The sequence below is a fragment of the Amborella trichopoda genome, chromosome 2 (genome assembly GCF_054954075.1).
Source record: "Amborella trichopoda isolate Santa Cruz 75 chromosome 2, AtrichopodaSantaCruz75HAP2 v2.0, whole genome shotgun sequence".
Classification (NCBI taxonomy): Eukaryota; Viridiplantae; Streptophyta; class Magnoliopsida; order Amborellales; family Amborellaceae; genus Amborella; species Amborella trichopoda.
The window spans coordinates 2,584,710-2,608,416 of NC_142337.1; the positions used below are offsets into that span (position 1 = coordinate 2,584,710).

Genomic DNA, 23,707 nt, shown 5'->3' on the forward strand with positions numbered 1-23,707 from the left:
TTTGTGAATATTGAGACGTTCTTTTCTTGTATAAACTTATGTTAACCATTAAATTTACATCACACAAAAGAAAATCATAAAATTATTATGGATAAAGTATATCAATCATACATAGACTACAATAAAGAGTAGACTAAATCGATGAAAAAATGGCCACTAAAATCTCGAATTGACGGAAAACCCTAATCCGCTAAAAAAACCCAAATTATTACAACCTAACTATAATCCAAAATTATTATAACCTAACTAACTATAATATTATATACTAAAATTAAAATTGTTGGTTAACATTTTATAATTATTTTATTATACAAACAATAACAAATCCACAATATTTTATAATATCATCTAATTTAAAATGTATTATTGACAACTGTAAGAAAAATAGTACATTACATGATTTATAATACAAAAATTAATAAATAAAATAAAAATTTGGTTATCAATATAGAAATTATTTGAATGCGTATCAATTTTCGAAATGACACTTCAATTTTTCAAAATTTTAATTTTTTAGATTCTAGAATAATTTAGTAAAAAAGATTGTTAATAGAAAGATAGAATTTCAAATGGAATAAAAATTTTTTTAACAACATTATTTTCGGCTTATTTTTAATTTTTTCCACAACAACGATAGCATATTACATGATTTATAATGCAAAAATTAATCAATAAAATAAAAATTTGGTTATCAATATAAAAATTATTTGAATGCATACCAATTTTGGAAACAACACTTTAATTTTTCAAAAATTTAATTTTTTAGATTCTAGAATAAATTTAGTAAAAAAGATTGTTAATAGAAGGAGAGAATTTCAAATGGAATAAATTTTTTTTTTAACAACATTATTTTCTGCTTATTTTTTATTTTTTTTACAACAAAAATAAAATAATGTAGCGCGTCCGAGCTGGGGTTCGAACCTGAGATGTCCTTCAACTAAGAGGAAGTGATAACCATAAAGCCACACCGTGGCAAGTGTATTAACTTTCCATAGTAATGATATTTATTCAACGTCTATTTTAATTTAATGCACCTTGTGGGAATTATCCCACATCCAAGAATGAGTATCAAAATTAGTGATATAAATAGTTTCGTTGTACCTCATTAAACGCACGCGTGAAAACGCGGGGCTGCGATGTTGTGGGATTGAAAGCTTGCCACGTGTGACTGAGAAGGGTTGAAGGCTTGCCATGTGTGACTGAGAACTGGTAAAATGTGACGTCATGTGACTAGTTCTCCCCGGTTTATGACATCGTTTAGACGATTTATTGTTCAGAACGTTCTGATCTAGAACCGGGCGGTTCCCGATTTTGCAAAGTAATCGGCACAGGGATACTGATTCCCGTGCCGACTCGGGCGAGTCCGTTGCGACTCACCGATTTTTAATTTACTGGTCTGAAGTCCTTTAAGTCCGCAGCCCCTTCAATCTTAAAGCAAAAAGGCTATAAAAATGGAAATCATCCCATTATGGATCACCCCCCCTAGAAAAATTCGAAGAAAAAAGCTAGTATATCTGGGGGGCTAGTGTGTCCAAAATTTGTTTGAAAAGAGCCACATCGACACCATCCACTCTTGAGGATACTGCCTTTTGAATTTCTGAGACTAGAAAAGCCCTTTCTAGCCAAGAGGCAAGTTCTTTGAAGATGGTATAAGGCCTTTCTAGTCAAGAGGCAGGTTCTTCCAAGATGGAATAGAACTGGATATTGTTAACAATCTATCTTAGATGTCATAGATGGAAGTGCTGTCTTGGATGGATCATTGATTGTACATAGTGGAAATCCACTGTTGTTCATAGATGAAAGTGCTGTCTGAGATGGATCATTGATTGTACATAGTGGAAATCCACTGCTGTTCATGGTCCTAATCACCCAAATCTCATGGAAGACTTTTGGACAGCAGCCATCCCCTGGTGTGTCGATGGTGACTTCAGTCTAGGTTTGGTGGAGAAGAGGTTCTGGAAGGAGAGGACAATCACTCTCTGTACTTCTGTTCGCTCCTATACTTTGCAACGTTCATGAATTATTTGGGTGAACTACTTCAATCTGGATCTTTGGAACCCATAAAGCTCTTCCTGTTTCAATACTTTATGGAACTTACAGTTGGCCTCCACTCTCAGACTTCTTTCCTCCTGAGATAGAGTATCAATTTCTCAAATAGAGTTGTTCCTTCTTCAGAGTGGATGTTACGGAACAGGTGGTACACCATTGTTTAAGACATTCCATAAGCATTCTGAAGTTTCTTTGAAATTTTGTATCCAGCCGACTCATAGACCAAGAAAGTAAACCACCAATGGTATGATTCATCTAGCCAAGATAGTTCAAACATGAAGGGTATCGGACCCCCAGTTGTCTCAGGGGCCAGAAGTATAGGCCACACGATCTTAAGTGGACTTGGAAAGGGTTTTGGAGTGCACGCCGTAGCAACTCTCTTCCCAATCTGGAGAGAAAGGTGGGGTTCTGGGCTTGGTTAGACCAAGTGACAGAGGCCCCTACAAGGACACAATGCCAACAAACAAAAAGTGAAAAACCTTGTATACTTGCCGTGATGCTGCCATTTGTGTTCTTCTAGTGGGTCCATTCAGTGACATTGAAGTCACCACCAACACACCAGGGGAATGGCTCCAAGCTCCGAGGCCAAACCAAATTCAGCGCACAAATTTTCCCTGAAATTTGGGTGATTAGGACCGTAAATAGCAGTGAATTATTGTCAATGATCTGTCTAAGTTAGACTGTTACTGAGTAGGCCCCTAAGCTGAGACCTGTTTTATTAAGGGCTCTAGGGCCACACATGACTCGATGCCATGCCAGTCCCCTTGAACTGGAAGGGCCTCACAATGACAGGACCTACAGCTCCACATACTAAAGATGAACTGAGGGCTTGGACTTGGTTTCATTCACCGACAGGATGTCAGGACCAAAAGACATGGCATAGAAAAACATTGCTTGTGTTCTTGTTTGAGTTCCATAACCCTCCAAACAAGGTTAAAAAAAATTCCCACGGCATCTAGAACCTGATTTTGTCTTAACAGTGAAAATGTTGCCCTAAAAGTTCTACCTTGCAAAACTAGAAACTCAAATTCATTCCTTAAGCTTCTCCTATGTTTAATTGGAGTTTTGTGAATAAAACCTACCCAACTTCCATTCAACACCTCTCCTTTACAGATGCCTCATTACCCCTTGCAGACTATTGTATTCCGAAGGTTGACCATACATTATTAAGTAGCATTTCAAGCCTTTTGGCACTACGCTACCATCATAGGTTCTTAATTCACAAGTCATACATCAGCATCATCATTGGTCCACCATTTTGCTCTAGTAAAGGGCCATGCCATCACTGAGGCCATAAATCTCCATATATTCTCACTACTTCCAACCATATCCTATTGGGCCTACCCCTTGCCCTTTTTAAGCCTTTGACTTTAACCAACTCGCACCTCCCAACAAGTGTTGTATTAGGTCTGCACTACACATGGCTAGCCCACTTAAGTCTACTTTATCTCATCTTATCGCCTATTGGAGCCACACCTAAATTCTTCCGAATGTATTTATTTCAAATTCTATCCCTCCTTGTCTAGTCACCCATCCATCTCAGCATCCTCATATCAGCTGCACTCATCCTATGGGTATGTTGTTTCTTGAATGCCCAACATTCCGCCCCATAAAGCAAAGCCGGTCTCACAATTGTCCTATAGAACTTCCCCTTCAGCTTCATTGATATGCAACAATCACATAAAACTCTGGTTGCACATCTCCACTTTGCCCACCTAGCTCTAATTCTATATGTGACATCGTCCTCAATCTCTCTATTTTCTTGGATTATTGACCCAAGATATCGAAAGTGCACTCTTATTGGTATTTCTTGACCGTCAATCTTAACTACTTCCTCATCTCTACTCCTATTATTACTAAACTTGCATTCCATATACTCTACCTTAGTCCAGCTAATTTTAAAACCTTTATATTCTAAAGCATCCCCCAAAAGTTCTCACTTTGTGTTGAAGTTGCTTTGGGTCTCATCGATCAAAACTATGTCGTCGGCAAATAACATATACCACGGTACCTCATCTTATAAGTGCCTAGTTAAGTTGTCCATAATTAAGACAAAGAGGTATGGGCTCAACGCCAACCCCTGATATAAACCTATTGTCATTGAAAACTCACTCGTAGTTGTTTGTACACCAGTTAGCACTCTCTCATACATATCTCTTACCAAGTCGATATGGCATCTGGAGGCTCCTTTCTTTTCCAACACACATCAAATTAAATCTCGAGGTACTCTATCATGACTTTTCTCTAAATCAATAAAGACCATGTGGAGGTCTCTTCACTTTGCCCTAAACCTCTTAATCAGTTGCCTAAGTAGGCAAATAGCCTCAATTGTTGACCACCTTGGCATAAAACATAAATGGTTTTCTGATACTTATTTCATGCCTTAGTTGTTGCTCAATCACTCTCTCCCACAACTTCATAGTGTAGCCCATAAGTTTAATCCCTCAATAGTTCACACAATTTTGTATCTCCTTTGTTCTTGTAAATAGGTACTACAGCACTTTTCCTCCATTCGTCTGCCATTTTTTTTGTTTTCAACAACTTGTTGAACAACTTGGTCAGTCAGTCAATGCTAATCTCCCCCATGCACTTCCAAACCTCTATTGGGATACTAGTCTTAAAGTATTTCCTATCTTCATCTTCTTCAAAACTTCTTTCACTTCCAATATCATAATCCTACGAATGTATCTATAATTAATTGCTTTTTTCATCCATACAATAAGAATTCTGTCAAATTTATAGCCACTAGATAATGAAAGCTGCATTTTTCATCAAAATAAATATCACAATTATAAAACTTCATTTCTATAGAAAGAAGAATAAGTAATAAAGCAAATAAATTATCAAAAGAAGACTAGATATATAAGTAATATCTGAGCTCTTGAACAATGACTAAAAAATTCCAATACAACTAACTTACTTAAAGTTCCAATCATTTTTCCCATTTGGATCAGGTATACCCGCTGCATTAGTGCGATTGTAGCCAGGACTCCAGTTATCCTTAAATGTACTGAAACTTAACCCTGTGATATCAGCTGCAGTAAGGCACACAACCTACAAATACTTAGAAAACCAAACCCCGAGAATGCATGCAATTAATGATTAAAAAACACAAAATAAAAGAGGAAAACAATTAAACAAGAAAATGACAAGATGAACAAAAACAAATCACTCACGTGTAGCACCATGCCTTGGAGCAGCAAAGATTCCAATAAAGATGCAGAATAGTGAAAATAGAACAGGGATAAGAAAAGCAGGTGCAACCCTATTGATGATTTTCACACCACCAAATACAATAAAACACAAAAGAATGGTCACTACAACACCATATACTTGCAGATCATGCAAACTGGGACTGAGTATAGTTTCTTCAATTCTCCCTGCTGGTGAAGTGGCATTAATACTCGTTGCACTTTCTGCATTAAGAGTAGAAGAAAGAGGTTAAGAGGGCAATGAATAACTACTTGAAAAGACTTATAATCAGTTTCTAATGGGCAATAGTCACCAATAACAAGTATTCAGAAGTGAAAACCGGACGTGAAATTCCTTCTTTTTTTAATGCTTATAGCATTAATCATTTCTTATGTTGGACTGAAGACCTGTTTAAGTATAGAGCCAACAGGACATATTCAAAAGTACTAGTAACTTACATTTTGATCTGATTTAATAAAGAACAAATTACTATTGAATGTAATAGAATTTCAAGGAAATATTTATCTGAAGCTTTTCATGGGGAAGTTTGTCATTTTCCCTTAATAAATTATCTTTAACTGAGAATAAAGAACAGAAAAAAGAGTCTGAAACTAGTAATTACAATCATGACAATGGCAATGAATAAAATAAAGGCGACTTGAATCTGACCACATGAATTGGCTTTGCCAGACCATGCACATACGGCTGATTCATATTTCAATAAATATATATATATATATATATATATATATATATATATATATATATATATATATATATATAAATCTCATGGAAATAAAAATTCAAGAAAATCTAATTGAGTTCATTTTTATTGTTTAGAAATCCACGAGTGGAAATGGCAAAATAAAAGTAAAATACAAATATTGAGCAACAGAATTTGAATAGGAATAAGTGATGGGAAATAACTCACAAAGGGGAAAGAAGAAACCTTGAAATCTCAGTTTATTGCATTCTTAATTAACTTAACCATCCTTCAAAGAAACAACTCATTCTTTAAAGAAAACCAAAGGCATCAGTATATTCAAAATCAAACACTTAAAAAGAACAGACATTCTAATATCTAAAGGTTCTGTGTAGGAAGCTTGAAGATGAATGTAGCAATCCCTTGATCCAAATGGAACTTCATCTTCAAGCACCTAATTCTTTGTGAGAAATATATGGATCATGACATGGGTTACTTATACCTGCTTTATAGCAGAAATGAAGTTATTGCTAGTATTGCAGGCATCACATCAACAAGAGACAGTTTATGTCCTTTCCAATCTGTACTGGAAAATTAGCCAATTCAACAATTCCAATTGAATTTATCTAAATAATAACTCATCAGCTTTAGATTATCTGAATTGATATGGTTCAGGTAAAATATTCCAAAAGGCCAATCCAATCCAATGTGTGGTCCAAGCATCAATCCAATCAACGTTTGCAACCGCAATATCCAAGATCCACTCGAACAAGGTAGTGATTAAGTGATCAATAACAAATAACTATGCTTTCAACTATCCATAATATTTCACAGATTTTTTTTTTTGAGAGAAATTCACTATAATTGCATTATTGAATAGTAGATTGTACAAAAAGTAAGGTGACCCAAAAGGGTCCCTCTAGACAAGCCCGATAGGGTCCAAAAGGTAATACAATGAGAAAAGCAACTCTGGGAAACGGGAAAGATAAGTATGGACACAAAAGCCCCCCAAAGGGGAGTTGGAACAGGCCTCCTCCTTAGCCAATCGATCCGCATCTAAGTTGGCTTCTCTATAGATGTGGCACCAAGAAATTATGTAGCTATGGATTAAATGTCAGAGCTCATCAAAAATGTTGTCAAGACGCCAAGGCCATGATGAGCGAATAGACGCTCAAACGATGATATTCTTGGCGTCTCTTTGACCACCAGGTCGTGACTCCAGTTGTGGTCAAACTTGCGAAGGCCCTCCAAGAGGGCAAGGGCCTTAGCAAGAGTGGAATCTGCTTCTCCAATAGGATTCGAGTATGATATCAACATAAATCCATCACTCAATCGAAAAAGACTCCCTATTCCTGAAGGTCCTGGGTTGCCAAGGGAGCAACCATCAAAATTAAGCTATAAAAAGGCAGCTACAAAATCTAGATCTACTAACAAACTCATTTCTGAAATATTCATACTACAGACTGACATTTGTACCAGATTATCCTAGGGAACATCTATGAGAATGGAAAGCGATTTTTTCAAGACAATTCATCTGGGAACCTCTACCAAGGACCATGAGTTTTGGGGATGGACAGCTAGTAAGTGCAAGGTTCTAGTCTAGCAACTACTGACCAAATAAAGAAGCAACAACAAATAAGAAAACATAAGGGAACTCACAACACTTAGACACTAGACACTACACCTTTTCTTTATATGAATAACCTTATTGATCAAAATAGATTTACAAGTATACACCCTGTACAAAATTGAATACAATATAAGAACTCACGTTGTGTATATCTTGCTGAGTATCTAGATAACTCATTCCAGAGGAAGTCTTTGTACTCCCTCTTTGGCAAGAGCATCAGGTACCTCATTTGCCTCCCTCCATGACTGGAGAAAGGAGACCTCTAAGTTACTGGTTAGTTCAAAATATTTGTGCAAACACATGGTGCAGCCTCCATGAACTATCTTTCTTTCAACTCCCCCAAAATCACATTAGCATAGTCCACCTCAACAATAAGGTTTTTCCATTTCGACTCTGGAAACTTGAGACCTAAGACGAGGGCTCTCGCCTGTGCCTCATTTGAACACATCCAAGAATGGGCTTCTGCATTGGACTCTACACCTTTGAGCAAATTAAACAAACATATGCATACAGATAAAGGCACAAGAAGTGCAACTGATGCGGCTTTCATACTTACCTTTAAAAATTCCAGCACCTGGCACAGCATCTAGAAAAGTCTCCACAGCTCCCAAAACATACCTAGAAAGAAAAAATAAAAATGAAAGACAGAAACATGGAAGAAACTTTGAAGCAAAACAATTTCGCAATAAATCTTAAAGAGCTCAGATGAAAGTATAATACTTCTGATAAGTTTAATTTTTATTTCAATTAACTAGACATAGCAATAGATTGTGCCACACAAAACAATAAACTATACAATCAAATTTAGATGTCAACTTTTTTTCTTCATTTTTTTCCTTTTGTTTCTGATAGACTAATCAATCTAGATATTGGAAGGTGCGACTCCAATAGATTCACAAAGAGAGGGAAAAAAAAATTTAGGATAGAATGCATGACCAATTTGACGTTTAGAAACTAACCAGGCTGTAAAGTATTCAACCAAAACATGAGCTTGTCAACAGATTTAGAGACATGGCAAAACTACTTATTCTCATTAATGACAAATCTCGCAGAAATCATTGAAATTGTCATCATTAACCAAGTGTGCAAAACCAAAGAGCAAAACTACTTATTCTCATTAATGACAATCTCGCAGCAATCATTTAAATCGTCATCATTAACCACGTGTGCAAAACCAAAGAGCAAAGTAAAGTCATGCATAGCAAGAATTACAGCACATTGTAAGTCCAAATATAAGATATCATAAACTTCATCCCACAAATAAAAGTAAATTAAATTCAAATAGATAATCTACAATAGGAACTATTCAGATCCAGCATTGCAGGGTACCAAATCCTTACATAGAACCAGCAACTGCATTGCCAAGGAAGAAGCACAAGCCAATGCTAACACCAACTTCAGGACCTAGGGCACGGCCAATGAGATAGTATGGTCCACCACCCTGAATGATGTGCAGCTCTAAAATATTAAAAGGATGATTCCAATCACTATTACCAGATATACATACTTTCAAAAGCAGTTAATAAATCAGTATATAACATGCAATTCATGCAGATTTAGAAGAACTTTCATCAGGATAAATGCAGACAACAATAAAAAATTTGCAAATGAAAACTTTCAACATAAGATAACATGACACATTTTTAGTTAAAAGAAAGGGAAAATGACATTATCCCCCCATAATAATGTTTTTCCACATCAAATCCCCGACTCATTGCACGGTATCAACGAAAAACCAAGTGCTAATTCTTTTCTCATACAACCCCCCACCCTGAATGATGTGAAGCTCTAAAATATTAAAAGGATGATTCCAATCACTAGTACCAGATATACATACTTTCAAAAGCAGTTAATAAATCACTATATAACATGCAATTCATGCAGACAACAATAAAAAATTTGCAAATGAAAACTTTCAACATAAGATAACATGACACATTTTTTAGTTAAAAGAAAGGGAAAATGACATTATCCCCCCATAATAATGTTTTTGCACATCAAATCCCCGACTCATTGCACGGTATCAACAAAAAACCAAGTGCTAATTCTTTTCTCATACAACCCCCCACCCTGAATGATGTGAAGCTCTAAAATATTAAAAGGATGACTCCAATCACTATTACCAGATATACATACTTTCAAAAGCAGTTAATAAATCACTATATAACATGCAATTCATGCAGATTTAGAAGGACTTTCATCAGGATAAATGCAGACAACAATAAAAAATTTGCAAATGAAAACTTTCAACATAAGATAACATGACACATTTTTTAGTTAAAAGAAAGGGAAAATGACATTATCCCCCCATAATAATGTTTTTCCACATCAAATCCCCGACTCATTGCACGGTATCAACAAAAAACCAAGTGCTAATTCTTTTCTCATACAACCCCCCACCCTGAATGATGTGAAGCTCTAAATATTAAAAGGATGATTCCAATCACTATTACCAGATATACATACTTTCAAAAGCAGTTAATAAATCACTATATAACATGCAATTCATGCAGATTTAGAAGGACTTTCATCAGGATAAATGCAGACAACAATAAAAAATTTGCAAATGAAAACTTTCAACATAAGATAACATGACACATTTTTTAGTTAAAAGAAAGGGAAAATGACATTATCCCCCCATAATAATGTTTTTCCACATCAAATCCCCGACTCATTGCACGATATCAACGAAAAACCAAGTGCTAATTCTTTTCTCATACAACTCCCCACCCTGAATGATGTGAAGCTCTAAAATATTAAAAGGATGATTCCAATCACTATTACCAGATATACATACTTTCAAAAGCAGTTAATAAATCTCTATATAACGTGCAATTCATGCAGATTTAGAAGGACTTACATCAGGATAAATGCAGACAACAATACAAAATTTGCAAATGAAAACTTTCAACATAAGATAACATGACACATTTTTTAGTTAAAAGAAAGGGAAAATGACATTATCCCCCCATAATAATGTTTTTCCACATCAAATCCCCGACTCATTGCACGGTATCAACGAAAAACCAAGTGCTAATTCTTTTCTCATACAACCCCCCACCGCCCCATGTGAGTAAGTCATTATATTATAGACAAAAATGCCCCTTCTCTACTACTACTTTCCTTCCCCTTTCCTCACTCTATCAAACAAAACAAGGTCCAAACTGTCGTTAAAGAGATAGCTTGTGGTTTCCCGGAATGAGCAGCAACATTTAGGAGGAACTTTGTTAGTAAAATTTATGAGATAAAGCTTGTTCCTAGTAGGTGCTAAATAACCTTCTTTTTTTTTTTTTTGCCTCCTGCCAATAACCTTTTGAAGATATCACAGGATCCGAATTCCCTGCAGCTATTCGTGAAATTTCCAAGGGATTCCAAATTTGAAATCAGTAAGTATAGATTTCCCCAAGAAAGAGCGCAATTTTGAATATCAAAAAATAAAAAGTAATTAATAGAGGAAAAAACAGTATAAGAATAGGCATTGAGTCAAGATATAAGCCAAATAACTCAGTGCTGTATAAAAATATACAAAAGGGTAAACAGAGTTTCTAAAGAAAAAAAGGCAGAGCAAACAGAGCATATCCATACGCAATAATAAATATTGCCCATAGAAAATTCTCAGGAAAAGAAAAAAAATTACCATAACAACACTGAAATCTGTATAAATCCTTGATGGTGATAATAAACAAAAAATTGAAACAAAAAATAGAAAAATCAACAGGACAAAAATTAAATAAAGGCGTGCATGCTTCGTATAAGAAAGGATATGAGCAGTGATGATGGGATCATGAAACATGAAAGAAATTGAAAGGGATGACAATCTATCGTTCTATACATTAATTCAAAGTAAGAGAAAGAGAGAGGTGTCCAGGACATCAATTCCAAGAACTAGAGATAGAGAGAGAGATAGGTTTTGTAAGTTTCACGGGCAGAGAGAGCATGGAGCGAGAGGCCTATGATATGTGGGTCTATAGGTATGGTACTCTTGTGGCAGAAGGTCTCAAGATAGGGTGGTGTAATATTCCCAAAAAGTAATTAGCATACCAAAAGGAAGTCCACAAGCCTAGTAACAGGGATGGAAAGCACAATGATCCTTACAGCAATGCATTAGGCACTTAAAAACTAACATAGCCACATACTTATCATGGCCTGACTTGTGTTTCATCCAAGGGTTCTGCCAGTCCAAATGATTATCATGCAACTATAAAAAGATGCTAAAGAAAGAGTTGCTGTGGTTTATAGGGCATGGTATCACAAACCCAGAGTTTGAGGAGAAACATGCGAAGATTTTGAATAGATTGAGGAGCAATAGAGGGGTCTGCAGTGTCAGAATGGTGATTTAATTCAATGATAAGTTTCCTGAAGGTATCCTTGCAGAAGATTAAGTTTTTCCACCAACATCATCTTCCAACGAGTTTAGCTCTTCAACCACAAACAGAAGACCACATACACTGTGGAACCTTTAACAACTACAATGCATCAGACAGAAGACCACATATACTGTGGAACCTTTAACAACTACAAAGCATCAGACAGAGCATTTGCATACTTTGAACATAAGTCATCTCCTACAGGATGTGAATCACAAACAGGACACAAGTTAAGCTTTGGATATACATCTAATCTAAACTAGATATAGTGGCTTTTTCCGGGCTGTCTGGTGGTACAGTTTATCCTTAAACTTTTTAGCAGATGTAGGTAAGGATAGGTCAGCTACGATTTGGGACTTGGACATTCTTCAGTGGCACTCAGGGCCCTAATCACCAAGCCTAGAGTTCAATCATCACTTTATATATAATCATCGTCTAAGTTGCAGGTTGAATCCCAAAAACCAAGAGAAGATGAAATCGTATCTTGGTTCAAGCAAACCCATAAATGTCCTCCAAATAACATAGCGAATATTACTAATAAACGATAAAACATAGAGACCTCCAAGTCCCATCTCCAGTTGTCCCTCGCAAGAAAACCAATGGTAACCACAATCTGTTTCAGCCAAGAATATTGCATTTCAGACTACTTCAACTCCTTGTTTCATACTTGTTGGCTAGTTCTGTAATTCAGTTGGTTGAAACTGCTTTACCATCTTCCAGATTCCCATAATGAACATATTTTACACACATCAACAGCTATGCTCTGTGGTTGCAGCATTTAATTCACTGGACATAGGTCATGGGTTGCTAGAAGCTAAGAGAGTCAATGCATCCTTGGATAGGAGCCCCAAAACCCAGAGTTAATGAAAAGGGAACAGATAATGCTCTCAGCTTTGAGGCCAAAGGGGATCAAGTAAGGACCGCCTAAAATCCCTTGGTCAGTGCATGTGTTAAGTTTGGCCTATAAGTCCTAGGATGCAAGTGTTAGAAAGAATGGTTCTTACTCTGAATATGTTAAGTTTGGCCTATAAGTTCGATGATGGAAGTGTTAGAAATAATGGTTCTTACTCTAATCCAATGCCTCCAAAAGTCACATAGTGAAACTAAATAGTGAATTTTAATTCCAGAGCAGGCATTAAACAAACGTCCAACTGCAGAATATGAATGGTCATAATAACTATCTTACAAGCTTGGGAGCTTTCACATTTTCCCCATCATGAAAATAGTGACATGGATCTCCTTTCTGTCATACAGGCCAAGTTACAGTACCACTGCTACACCATCTACCTCTTTGCAACAAAGTAAATCACAATGAATATCGCATCATGGGATATACAATGTCATAAATCAATCAACGAGTAAACAAAATGGTGAATTCAGATCTTATTCAAGGAAATACGTTGGATCTCCATCTCAGGAAAAAGAAACAAGTTGAACTTCTTCATCTCCCACTCCAGCTCTCCCTCATGGAACCTTTTAGAGTATCATGTCAACCCTAGACGAGGTTTTTGGAGGACAAAAAAGGGCAGGCAGCAAATAAATAAAAGCAATATTGTTGAACCCCCATGACATGAGAAATTGATTCAACGCGACACAGGCACTTGTCTCAGGCAAGAGAAAAGCATCTAGATGTAAGGTCGCCGTCATACGTGCCTACCCAAGTAGGGCCGTAACCCGGTGCTGGTCCCGCCTAAGCAGGGTCCCGGGAGTGTTGGGCTTGAAACAGTCCTAACATTTGGCTTATGCACAAAGTGGCCGCTCGCAGGACTTGAACCCATAATTGTTCAAAAAAGCGGACCACCTAGCGCCTAAGCGGTCCAAAAGGCTTGGGCGCATCGCCCAGGCCTAGGCGGCCAAACTGGGCGGTGGTCCTCCGGCGGCTGCCTAGGCGCTACCGTACCGCCTAGGCGGCCGCCCCGGGCTTGCGCCCTGCCTAGAGGCCGAAAATTTTTTTTTTTTTTTTTTCGTTTTTTTCAAGATATAAAAGTTTAGAAATACGGGTTTTAGGTTCATTTGAAACCTAAACCCCCAAGAAACTCTTTTAGAGAGAAAGAAACCTCCAAAAAACTACATTTCATTGGATCGAATCATTGAAGTGTTTCTCGAAGTTTGGAGTTCGAGCAACCAAAGTAAGTGTAACTTTTAGATTGCTTGTCTTATTTTGAGATGTCTTCTTCAGGAGTTAGTCGAAGTGGAGATCCGGGTTGGAAATATGGATACAACCCGAATCCAAATGACAAAAATTGCGTCAGATGTAATTTTTGTGAAAAAGATACAAAAGGAGGTATAAACCGGTTTAAGAAACAACTTACCGGTATTAAAAAGGATGTTGTCCGTTGTAAAAATGTTCCTGAAGCTATCAGAGAGGAGATTAAGCAATTTATAAGTTATGTAAAACAAAAACAAGAATAAAATCCTTGTCATAGATCTATTTCTGCTACTCCTAGAGAAAGCGATCCGTGTTGGAAGTATGGGTACAACCCCAAATCCAAATGATAAAAATTGTATAAGGTGTAATTTTTGTAAAAAAGATACCAATGGGGGTATTAGCCGATTCAAAAAACACCTTGCTGGTGTTAGAGGTAATGTTGCTTCTTGTACAAAGGTTCCTGAAGCAGTTCGGGATCAGATCCGACATCTTCTGAATTTTGGAGAACCAAAAAATGATGAAAATAAACCTTGTTCTATGAAAGTATCTTATCCAGGTTCTAGACGGAGTGGTGATCCGGGTTGGAAGTATGGTTATAACCCGATTCCAAGTGATAAAAATAATATTAAATGTAATTATTGTGGAAAGGATACTAATGGGGGCATTACCGATTTAAAAAACACCTTATCGGTATTAAGGGGCATGTTGCCCTTTGTAAAAATGTTCATGAGGCTACTAAGGAGGAAATTATACAATATTTGAGTCCAGAGAAGCACAAAGAAAAGGGTAGAGCGGTCAAGACTCTTAGGGCCTCATCTGCACAGACTAGTAAGAGGAAGGTAGAAGAAGAGGAGGAGGAAGAGGCAGATTCAGAAGAAACAGATGAGGACGAGCGTTATATTGAAGAGGGAGAGAACTCTGATGATGATGGCCTCCACTCTGATGCATATGATGAGGTTTGCCCTATTGATATTCCTTTTGATGATGATGATGATGACTGAAGACTCTTGCCTCTTGGTGCTGAGTGTTGAGTCTATTGACTGTTGTTTTGAGTCATGAGTGTTGACTTTTGTTATCCTGTATATTTTCTAAATTTATGTTGTGTTGAGTGTTGACTTTTATATCCTACCTACACTTGTATAGTTTTACAATTTACTGTTACAACAATATGGATTATCAAATTCTCTTCTCAACGTCTATCTTCTTTTTTTTTCAACTTGGAATATGGTATTATATTGGAAATAATTTGGTATAGTTTTTACTTTTTTTCAAATTTCAACTGGCAACTGCCAAGGTTCTCGGTGCCCTCCTAGGCGCCCGCCTAAGCGCTGGGCGGCCTGGACCCCCCAGGCCGCATAGGACCCGCTTAGCGCTTTTTGATACACAGTTATGCACAAAGTGGCTGCTCTCAGGACTTGAACCCGTACTCATGTGCTGAGTACCCTAGCCTTTTACCGTCACACCTAATGACGACCCCTACGTGCCTACCCAAGTACCTAAGGATATGTTGAGGATGAGACTTCCCCAAAGAAGCAGCCTAAAAGTGTGTACTATGCCAATAAAAAACTGCACATAGCCTGAGGCTTGCCCCTGACTTCATTCAAAATTTTACTTTTTGTGATGGATGACTTTGGTCACATTATTACCAGTTTACCACGAAAAATATTTGGAAGGATGTTAGCGAGCCAGAGCAGACACATGCCGACATGCATGTCCGCTTCTCTCTAGTGGTTCTAAATGTCTGAAAACAATTCCAAATTCTTATAGCTGCAAGTTGTAATGGAATCAATCCTCTGATCCATTAAATATTAGGGGGATAAATTGCCACTTAAGAAGAAATGTGGTACATTGATAGAGATGCAAGAGTTACTCATGATCCTGTAAGTTGTTTAAAAAGAAAATACTGGTAAGAGCACAAAGATACATTATTATCTTAACTACTCATGATCTATATGTTTCCAGGCAAACCTTCATGGCACCATTAGTTGCAATGGCACTTAGTGAAATGCTGGTCAAAAACGTACACAAGCCACACATTGCAACCAACACAAGGGACTCGCTTATGCCTGCCATGCCAACAATCCTGCAAAAACATGATCCATCACATGTCCAACTTGTGTAAAACTGAACAATAATGCATCAGAAGATAGCAAAAGGAGGTAAAAGAACAGAAGAGACAAAGATGGGACAAGGAAATAATGTCAAACAATGTTGCACCAGAAGAAATAATTTGGGACAAGGAAATAATGTCAAACAATGTTGCATCAGAAGAAATAATTTGATGCCGCCCTTATCAATCCCTTTTTTCTTATAACAATAACAAAAATCTGAATAAAAAAAGTTGCATACGCATTGACTGCAAAACAACTCATCCAGCATTAGTAATAAAGTAAACAATTATTAATTCTTCACTTTTTTTAAGTAAAAAATCATTGATCAGAAGTCCTCTTGCTCCTTTTGCATATTTATTCTTTTCCAAAGGAAACTCTAGGCATCCTTGGGATTATTTCAGATAAAGCCTCATATTCGTGGAACCAGTTTCTTGCATGTTTTCATGTGTGTGTAAATGCTTAATGCAGCTGGAGACCTAGAAACAATTTTACAAAGCAAAATTTGCAACCTGATGCTCATTTGTTATAGCATCCACCTACAAATCTAATTCCATATTTTGTTTAAGCCCCAAGCAAATTTTAATATCCAGTAAATCATGCAAGATTGTCTTGAGAAATTTAACCATTTTCTTCTCCCCTAACCCCCTAATATTTATCCCTATTGCAAAAATGTTGTACCAAACCTAGATGTCCATGAAGAGGAAAAGCATAAGTATACTTCATAAGTTAGACATCATCTATTTCTTTGTGGAGATCAGATAACATACTACAGATACAAAGTAATCAATAGCGCAAATAAGCATATGAAAATTTAGAAAATTCAACTACTAGGGGAGTGAGTTACCATGAGAAACGAATATAGTAGATGATTCCCAATATGTTTTGCAAACATGGGACAAACACGCCCATTAACGTCCCAAGTTTAATATCTGTTGTCTGCAAGGCATATCAAATCCACTTAAATATATTAACTTCAATCAAACAAACAACACAAGTTAAATCACTCTCTAAAGCAAGAATACTAGATTTCATTTAGCATAATATGCATGCCGAATCTTTCATAACTTGTGCATCACATTCTATTCAAGAAGAGCTGGCCAATCATTGGGTTTCTCCTTAGAAGGTATTTCGCTCATCTCTTCGATGTGAACAAATGTTCAGAAGACATGAAGATTCTGTTAATCCACAAAAAAAATGATGTGCAGGTTTCAATACCATTAACTTTTATGTTTAGTCAGTTTGGTGCTTAAAAAGAAATATTAATGGAGCAAACCAAATGTCTAAAAGTTGGATATGTTAATGCTATGAGTATTTTGACAACTTTAGCCCCACATTGTATCAACCAAATTCGTAACATTGAGAAGCTTGGGATCCCCAAGTTCAAATACAATTTAGGGACTGCAAGATAATAGTGTATTTTGCTCCAACTCTTCTCTCATAGGAATACCCCAACTTCTGTAAGATCATTGTTTACTGTTTTTTTTTTAGTTTTTCATGATAAGTCAACGCTTTCATTATTTTGGTTAAGGTTCACCAGTTATTTTATACCATTCATCTAATTTGTGTATTGATAAAGATCTGGAGCTCCATGCAAAATTACCTACAAAGGATGGCGAAAGGAAAAGCAATGATTTTTTTTCTTTAATCCATAGATGATAATCAGTTCCAATACTTTGCCTCATAACCACATGTTGTACAAAAAACATCATCATACAAATCCGTCATGTCAACAAAATGATTTTAATAGATGGTGGGCATTAGGTTATGGGACTAGTACGTCAACATGATGGTATCCAGAAAGGTCCAAAAGTCATTGTGAAAGGTTTAGAACTTATACATGCATATATGTTGATACAGAATATTTATGCGAAAGCAAAAAAATATTCCATTTACAAGTTCGGAACAGTTATCACAAAGTTCATTGCTAAGGACCCAAACAATAAACTCCAAGGAGCAAAAGCAGAGCGTCCCTTTGGCAGGAATGATAAGCATCACATTAAAAGCTAACATACCTTGGGACGTCCAAGAGTGATAGCAACATCCTCGCCATCCCTGGGACTAGAGGGTGCTGGAATTTGTTCCCCTGCCATACTGATGCATATGTTCAATCAAAACACCAATCATGCTATTTTAACACAACAAACAGAAGCAATTGTACTTCTTGCATGCAAGAAAAGGCAGAAATTGGGAAATATTTCAATATAATCTCAGTTACCTCCGTAGGCCCAGTATATTGACAAGAGAGTCAAAACCGAACAATTCCAGTTTTGAATCCCGGGATCTGCTAAACATGGAATGGCCAGGAGAAGAAGTTCCATCTCTAGCATTTGACCCTGCACTTGTCGGCGTATTCACTTTAATTTTCCTGTCACGATAAAAAAAGCATTTGGAGTTAAATGATGAAAACAGAAGATAAAGAAAAGAAGCCAATCAGAACTATATTCACTTCAATTTTCCTGTCACGATAAACAAAGCATTCAGAATAAGGCTTGGATCATGATGATGATGATGAAGTTCATTTTCACGTCTACTCAAGAACCGAAGATTTCCATCAGTCAAAAATCAGACAATTTAGAACTTGAAACGAAGAGATCCCATTAGATTTCATAACAACAGAGTTCGACCAAAAATACCACAACGCAGTCCAATTTTTATAGGGAACACTATTCTGTGAAGTTTCAAGTTATGAATGGCACGATCGAGTTTCCCATGCCATCTGTAGTGTTCCATGACTAATGTCAAAAGTAATTTCAATTGCTCTTTGAGCAACTAATGAATTATGAGACACCAAACTAATGACAACAAGAAATCATGAACTTCTAAAGTAGCCATTAAGAATCATTAAATTCAGAATGTAAAGCAAGAGAATACTAGTTCGAAGGGACGCAGAATATAAGTTGGATCTTAGACCTTCAAAGGAACCTCTGTGGAGGATAAATGCAAGAAGCAAGAAGAATGGAACCTTGTAGTATCACTTACTAAGTTTATGTAGAGAATAAGAAAGGAGAGAATCGCATCGGATTTAGAGGCACTGGAGTAATTATTGGCCAAAACGTACACAGAAATCTGTGAGGAAAATGGCAAATGAAACTTTCCATTGTAGTGGGTTGGGTAAAAAAGGCTCCTTTTTAGGGTCTCTATATTCTTATAATTGGAAATAAGGAAAAGACCACTGTTTAAACTCTCCAGTATAAGGGTCATCCAATGCGTGTCTTATATCAGGAGGATGAAAATACATAATATCATAATTAGCTTATGTTTAGTTTCTATGGTGTGCTTAAATTTCATTCACCTGTGATAAGGTGACATACATAATCCTATGCTTCTCACAACTCTAATGGCACTTGTGGGAGGGAGACAGACAACCAGATTTTTGAGGAAGCTCATTAAACCATGAACCACGCAATTGTTAGACAATCTTCCAAATTTGATCCAACAAGTCAATAAAATACTCATATCTGAAAATATAAAAAAATAAAAAAAAAGCCTCCAAAACATGAAATTCATCCACAAGTGGAAATTCAAATACTCAAACTTATATATATATATATATATATATATATATATATATATATCTTTGAATTTCCATTTATATATATATATATATATATATGGGTGTGGTTTGTATAAGGCTGAGGCCCTAACCAATCAAAACAAGGCGCACCTCTAAATAGTGCCAAAACATGTTGTTTCAATATCAAAAATCTTTGTGATGGCCTAAAATATTTATTTTTATCTCTAAGTATAAAATTTAAAGATTAAAAAATAGTGTAGATTGAACAAATCTATGAACACATGAAAATCTTGAAAATTGATGGTCTAGAATATATATATACATATAGGGAGTGGATTCTATCAACCCACGGGCTGGCTGCTACAGTATCAGTCAATGGCCCAGATTCAATCTGGGCTAATCTGACAGTTACAATCTCATTTCATATTTGAATTTATATTTTTTTTTTCCAACAAATACAAATCACTTTGAAATTTTAGGCGTTCATTCTTTTCATCAAGGCGCACCTAATTAAAAAAAAAAAAGAATTCGTAAAATATAAATTGACCAAAATACCCTCAAAATGTTTCAGGGGTATTTTGATCAATTTGTATTTTACGAATTAATATTTTTATATTTTTATTATATTCTTATATTTTTTAAGAATAGACACTCAAAATTTCAAGTGATTTGGATTTGTAGAAAAAAAATGAAAATTCAAACACGAAATGAGATTGTGACCGTCCAATTAGCCTAGATTCAATCTGGGCTATTGGCTGACACTGTAACTATCAGCCCGTGGGCTGACAGGATCTTTTCCCATATATATATATATATATATATATATATATATATATGGAAAAAGCTTGGGTGAGCCCACTAGCTCATAGAATAGTATAAGTCTAACAGCCCAGATTGAATCTGGACTAATCTGACGAACACGAATGTCTGGTAGTGTTTGAATTTTAATTTTTTTTTTCTACAAATCCAAATCACTTGAAATTTTAAGCGTGTGTTTTTCTCATCAAGCCGCACCTAAAAATAATAATAATTCGCGAAAAATAAATTGACCAAAATACCCTAAAACTTTTCGGGGGTATTTTGGTTAATTTATTTCATGTAAAATATTTTTTATATATTTTTCAAAGATTCACCTATTTTTATGTATACACGCTCCAAATTTCAAATTATTTGGATTTGTAGAAAAAAAATTAAAATTTAAACACCACCGGATATTCGTGATCGTCAGATCGGTTCAAATTCAATCTGGGCCGTAGGGCTCATTTTTTTCCTGTGAGCTAGTGGGCTCACCCTATATATATATATATATATATATATATATCAACACATTCTTTTACAGGACAATAAAAACAGACAAAACCCTAGGACCACTAAATCGCTCCACAAAAAATTTCGAAACAGCAATAACGCTATGACCAAAATGGAATTTTCAAAAAATTGAAACCCTGAAACATGCCATTTCTTTAACCGGAAACAAACTTACACAGTATAGAAATTACCAAAGCCGGTAAACACGCATTTTAATCATAAATGGAAATTCTGAAACCACCAACATGAATCAATCCAATTTAAGCTGTAAGTGGAAACTTCAAGAAGATAGAACCCTGAGAACAATGAATAACGCCAACTCAGCCAGAAATGGATATTCAAAGCAAGAGAAAACTCCATGTAACTTTCAATTCCATTCAATATTTCAGTAGAGCGGAATCCAAGAACTATGAGTCAAATTCATTCTTTAACTGAAATAAAATTTCAATACGGGGAGAAATAGAGAAACAGAATTCAAAATTTCAATAACTATGAGTTACAACAATTTGTTAACAAGAAAGAAAAAAGTCAGTAAACAAATAGAGAAACCCAGAGACTTATCAAAGTAAAACAAAAAGAGAAATAAAAGATAACCAGATTTCGACATTTGAGGTGATAAAATCCCATACTATGAGATAAACCAACACTTTAAACTTACCAAATTAACAGAGAGAGGGAGAAAGAGAACCTGAAATGGAAATTTCAATAGAGAAATCTCTAGAACTATGAGTTACACCAACTGTTGAACCATCAAACAGAAGTCCAAAAACAGATAGAAAGATAGCACTAATTGGAAATTTCAGAGACCAGAACACAAATTCTTCAATAAACAGAGAGATAAAGACATATAGATAGAGAGAAAGAAAAACATTTCAATAAAGAAGAGGGAGAGAGAGCTTACTTCAATGAAACCTCATCATTAGGCGGAGCAGGTGAAAAACCAGGAGGTATCGATGACATTTCGATAACCGCACTATCATGGGAAACAACGGGCCTGTACTGGCGCCTAGTCTGGGAAGCCGAGCCCTCATCCGAGCTCTCAATTTCCCCATTCTCCATTGTCTTTCTCTCTCTGTATTTCTCCCTCTCTCGTTCTAGATCAAGTGAGAGAAAATGCAGAGGGAGAGAAAAGGATTCACGATCAGATCTGGAAGGGGCACAACAACAGATCGCATCACCACTGTGGTTCGAGGAGAGAATAAGAAGGTGGAGAAAGAGAGAGAAACAAAAGGTTGTGGTGCGTGTGAATCCTGAGAATATGCAGGGGTTTCGGAGAAACGTAGGTTTTCAAGTGGAGGCGGCAATTCAATTTACGGCACGGGGGTTGCTTTCTCCGAAACTGCAACACTCAGATCCATAAAATAAAATAAAATAAGAGAGAGAAAGTGAGAGAGCAACGTTAAAAAAATAAAGAGAAGGAAAGAGTGCGCGCGTATAGATAGGGAGAGCGAAAATTATAAACGAGGTACGACCACGGTTTTGTAAACTTTATTACGGAAATGTCCTAGCGGGAGAATAGTTTCATAGGGCTGCAGCCCTATCAAAATAAAGCCTCGTCTCATAACTCATCCAAAAATTAGCAATTCAAGTATAAGAAAACTTTTCAGATCATCCTTACTTAAACATTATAGTCGTCTAAATAAATTAGGATATCAAGTTTTAAAAATAGTGTATATTATAATAAATTATCTAGACCGCTCATTTTACTCTAAAATTAAGCGTTCATAGATCCACAATATTTGCACCATTTTTTTACTTTCAAATTTTATTGTCGGTGTTGGAAATTGAGTTTAGAGCCATCATAGAGGTTTCTGTTGTTGAATAGGCTTTCGGGATGTGTCAAAATAATCGATGCTTTCTTTTTGTTTAAAACTTTTGCTACTAATCTTGCTTTATATTTATCAATAGAACCATTATAATTCATTGTTCTTTTAAAAAACTATTTACAATCAATGGGTTTAGAACTTGGTGGAAGATCTACTAATTTCAAGTTTTATTAGCGATAATAGAATCAATTTCATTATTAACAGCTTTTTTCAAAAAATTTGGCATCTTAAGATGCCAAAGCTTCATTTAGAGATGAAGGGTTTCCTCTACATTTGAGACTATAGGCAATGAATTCAAATTTTTATTTTGATTAGCCTTAATAAGATAAATATAAAAATTTAATCCAAAGTTGCAAGATGGATTGCCTCTGATTCTTTTACTTCTTCTTGCTTCTATTATTTCATCATCATTTATTTTCTATGTGTTCTTCATCAACAATATGATCACTTTCGTTTTGCATGTTAATAGATTTATTCACTTCACTTTTACATGCGAGATTTTCAAAAAATTCAGCATCTCTATAGTTTAAAATTGTGTTAGAAATTAGATCCAAATATTTATAAGCTTTACTATTATGAAAAGGACCCACTTTCTATGCATCCAAGCCTACATATGTAGAAATGCGGGTCTCTTAGTAACTCTATTTTTTAGATGGATTCTAAGACTTAATTTTTAAGGACATGTAATCTCTAACATGGAGATCAAGAATATGAAAAATAAATAAATTTTAAAGAACTAAAAATAATAATTCTAGTAAGAAAATATTTGAACAATTAGTTTCTATTGTTTCTAGATGGAACACGTACTTGCAATCCATCTTTAAGATGGATGCTTTACACTTTTTGGACCGCATATGT

At 35.8% G+C, this 23,707-nt stretch overlaps 1 protein-coding gene across 7 annotated transcripts in view; it reads right to left on the reverse strand.

The window, feature by feature from the left end:
* The window catches only part of CCC1 (cation-chloride co-transporter 1), a 33,475-nt gene extending 11,281 nt beyond the window's left edge, over positions 1–22,194 (reverse strand). For 2 of the 7 annotated variants that reach the window (XR_016048844.1, XM_088857398.1), the window contains exons 1-9: positions 21,925–22,194; positions 18,417–18,566; positions 18,214–18,284; positions 17,046–17,137; positions 16,059–16,173; positions 8,915–9,015; positions 8,131–8,192; positions 5,226–5,465; positions 4,970–5,084 (exon numbers count right to left, since the gene is read on the reverse strand). Coding sequence is in view for 5 of the 7 variants with exons in the window: in XM_088857398.1 (XP_088713524.1) it covers positions 4,970–5,084; positions 5,226–5,465; positions 8,131–8,192; positions 8,915–9,015; positions 16,059–16,173; positions 17,046–17,137; positions 18,214–18,284; positions 18,417–18,528 (908 nt within the window). In the remaining 2 variants the exon portion in view is untranslated. Of the gene's footprint in view, positions 1–4,969; positions 5,085–5,225; positions 5,466–7,715; positions 7,884–8,130; positions 8,193–8,914; positions 9,016–16,058; positions 16,174–17,045; positions 17,138–18,213; positions 18,293–18,416; positions 18,567–21,924 lie in introns of those variants that run through there. The other 5 variants (XR_016048843.1, XM_006836246.4, XM_020662963.2 and 2 more) reach the window with 4 other exon arrangements.
* Between the last annotated feature and the right edge of the window lie 1,513 nt (positions 22,195–23,707).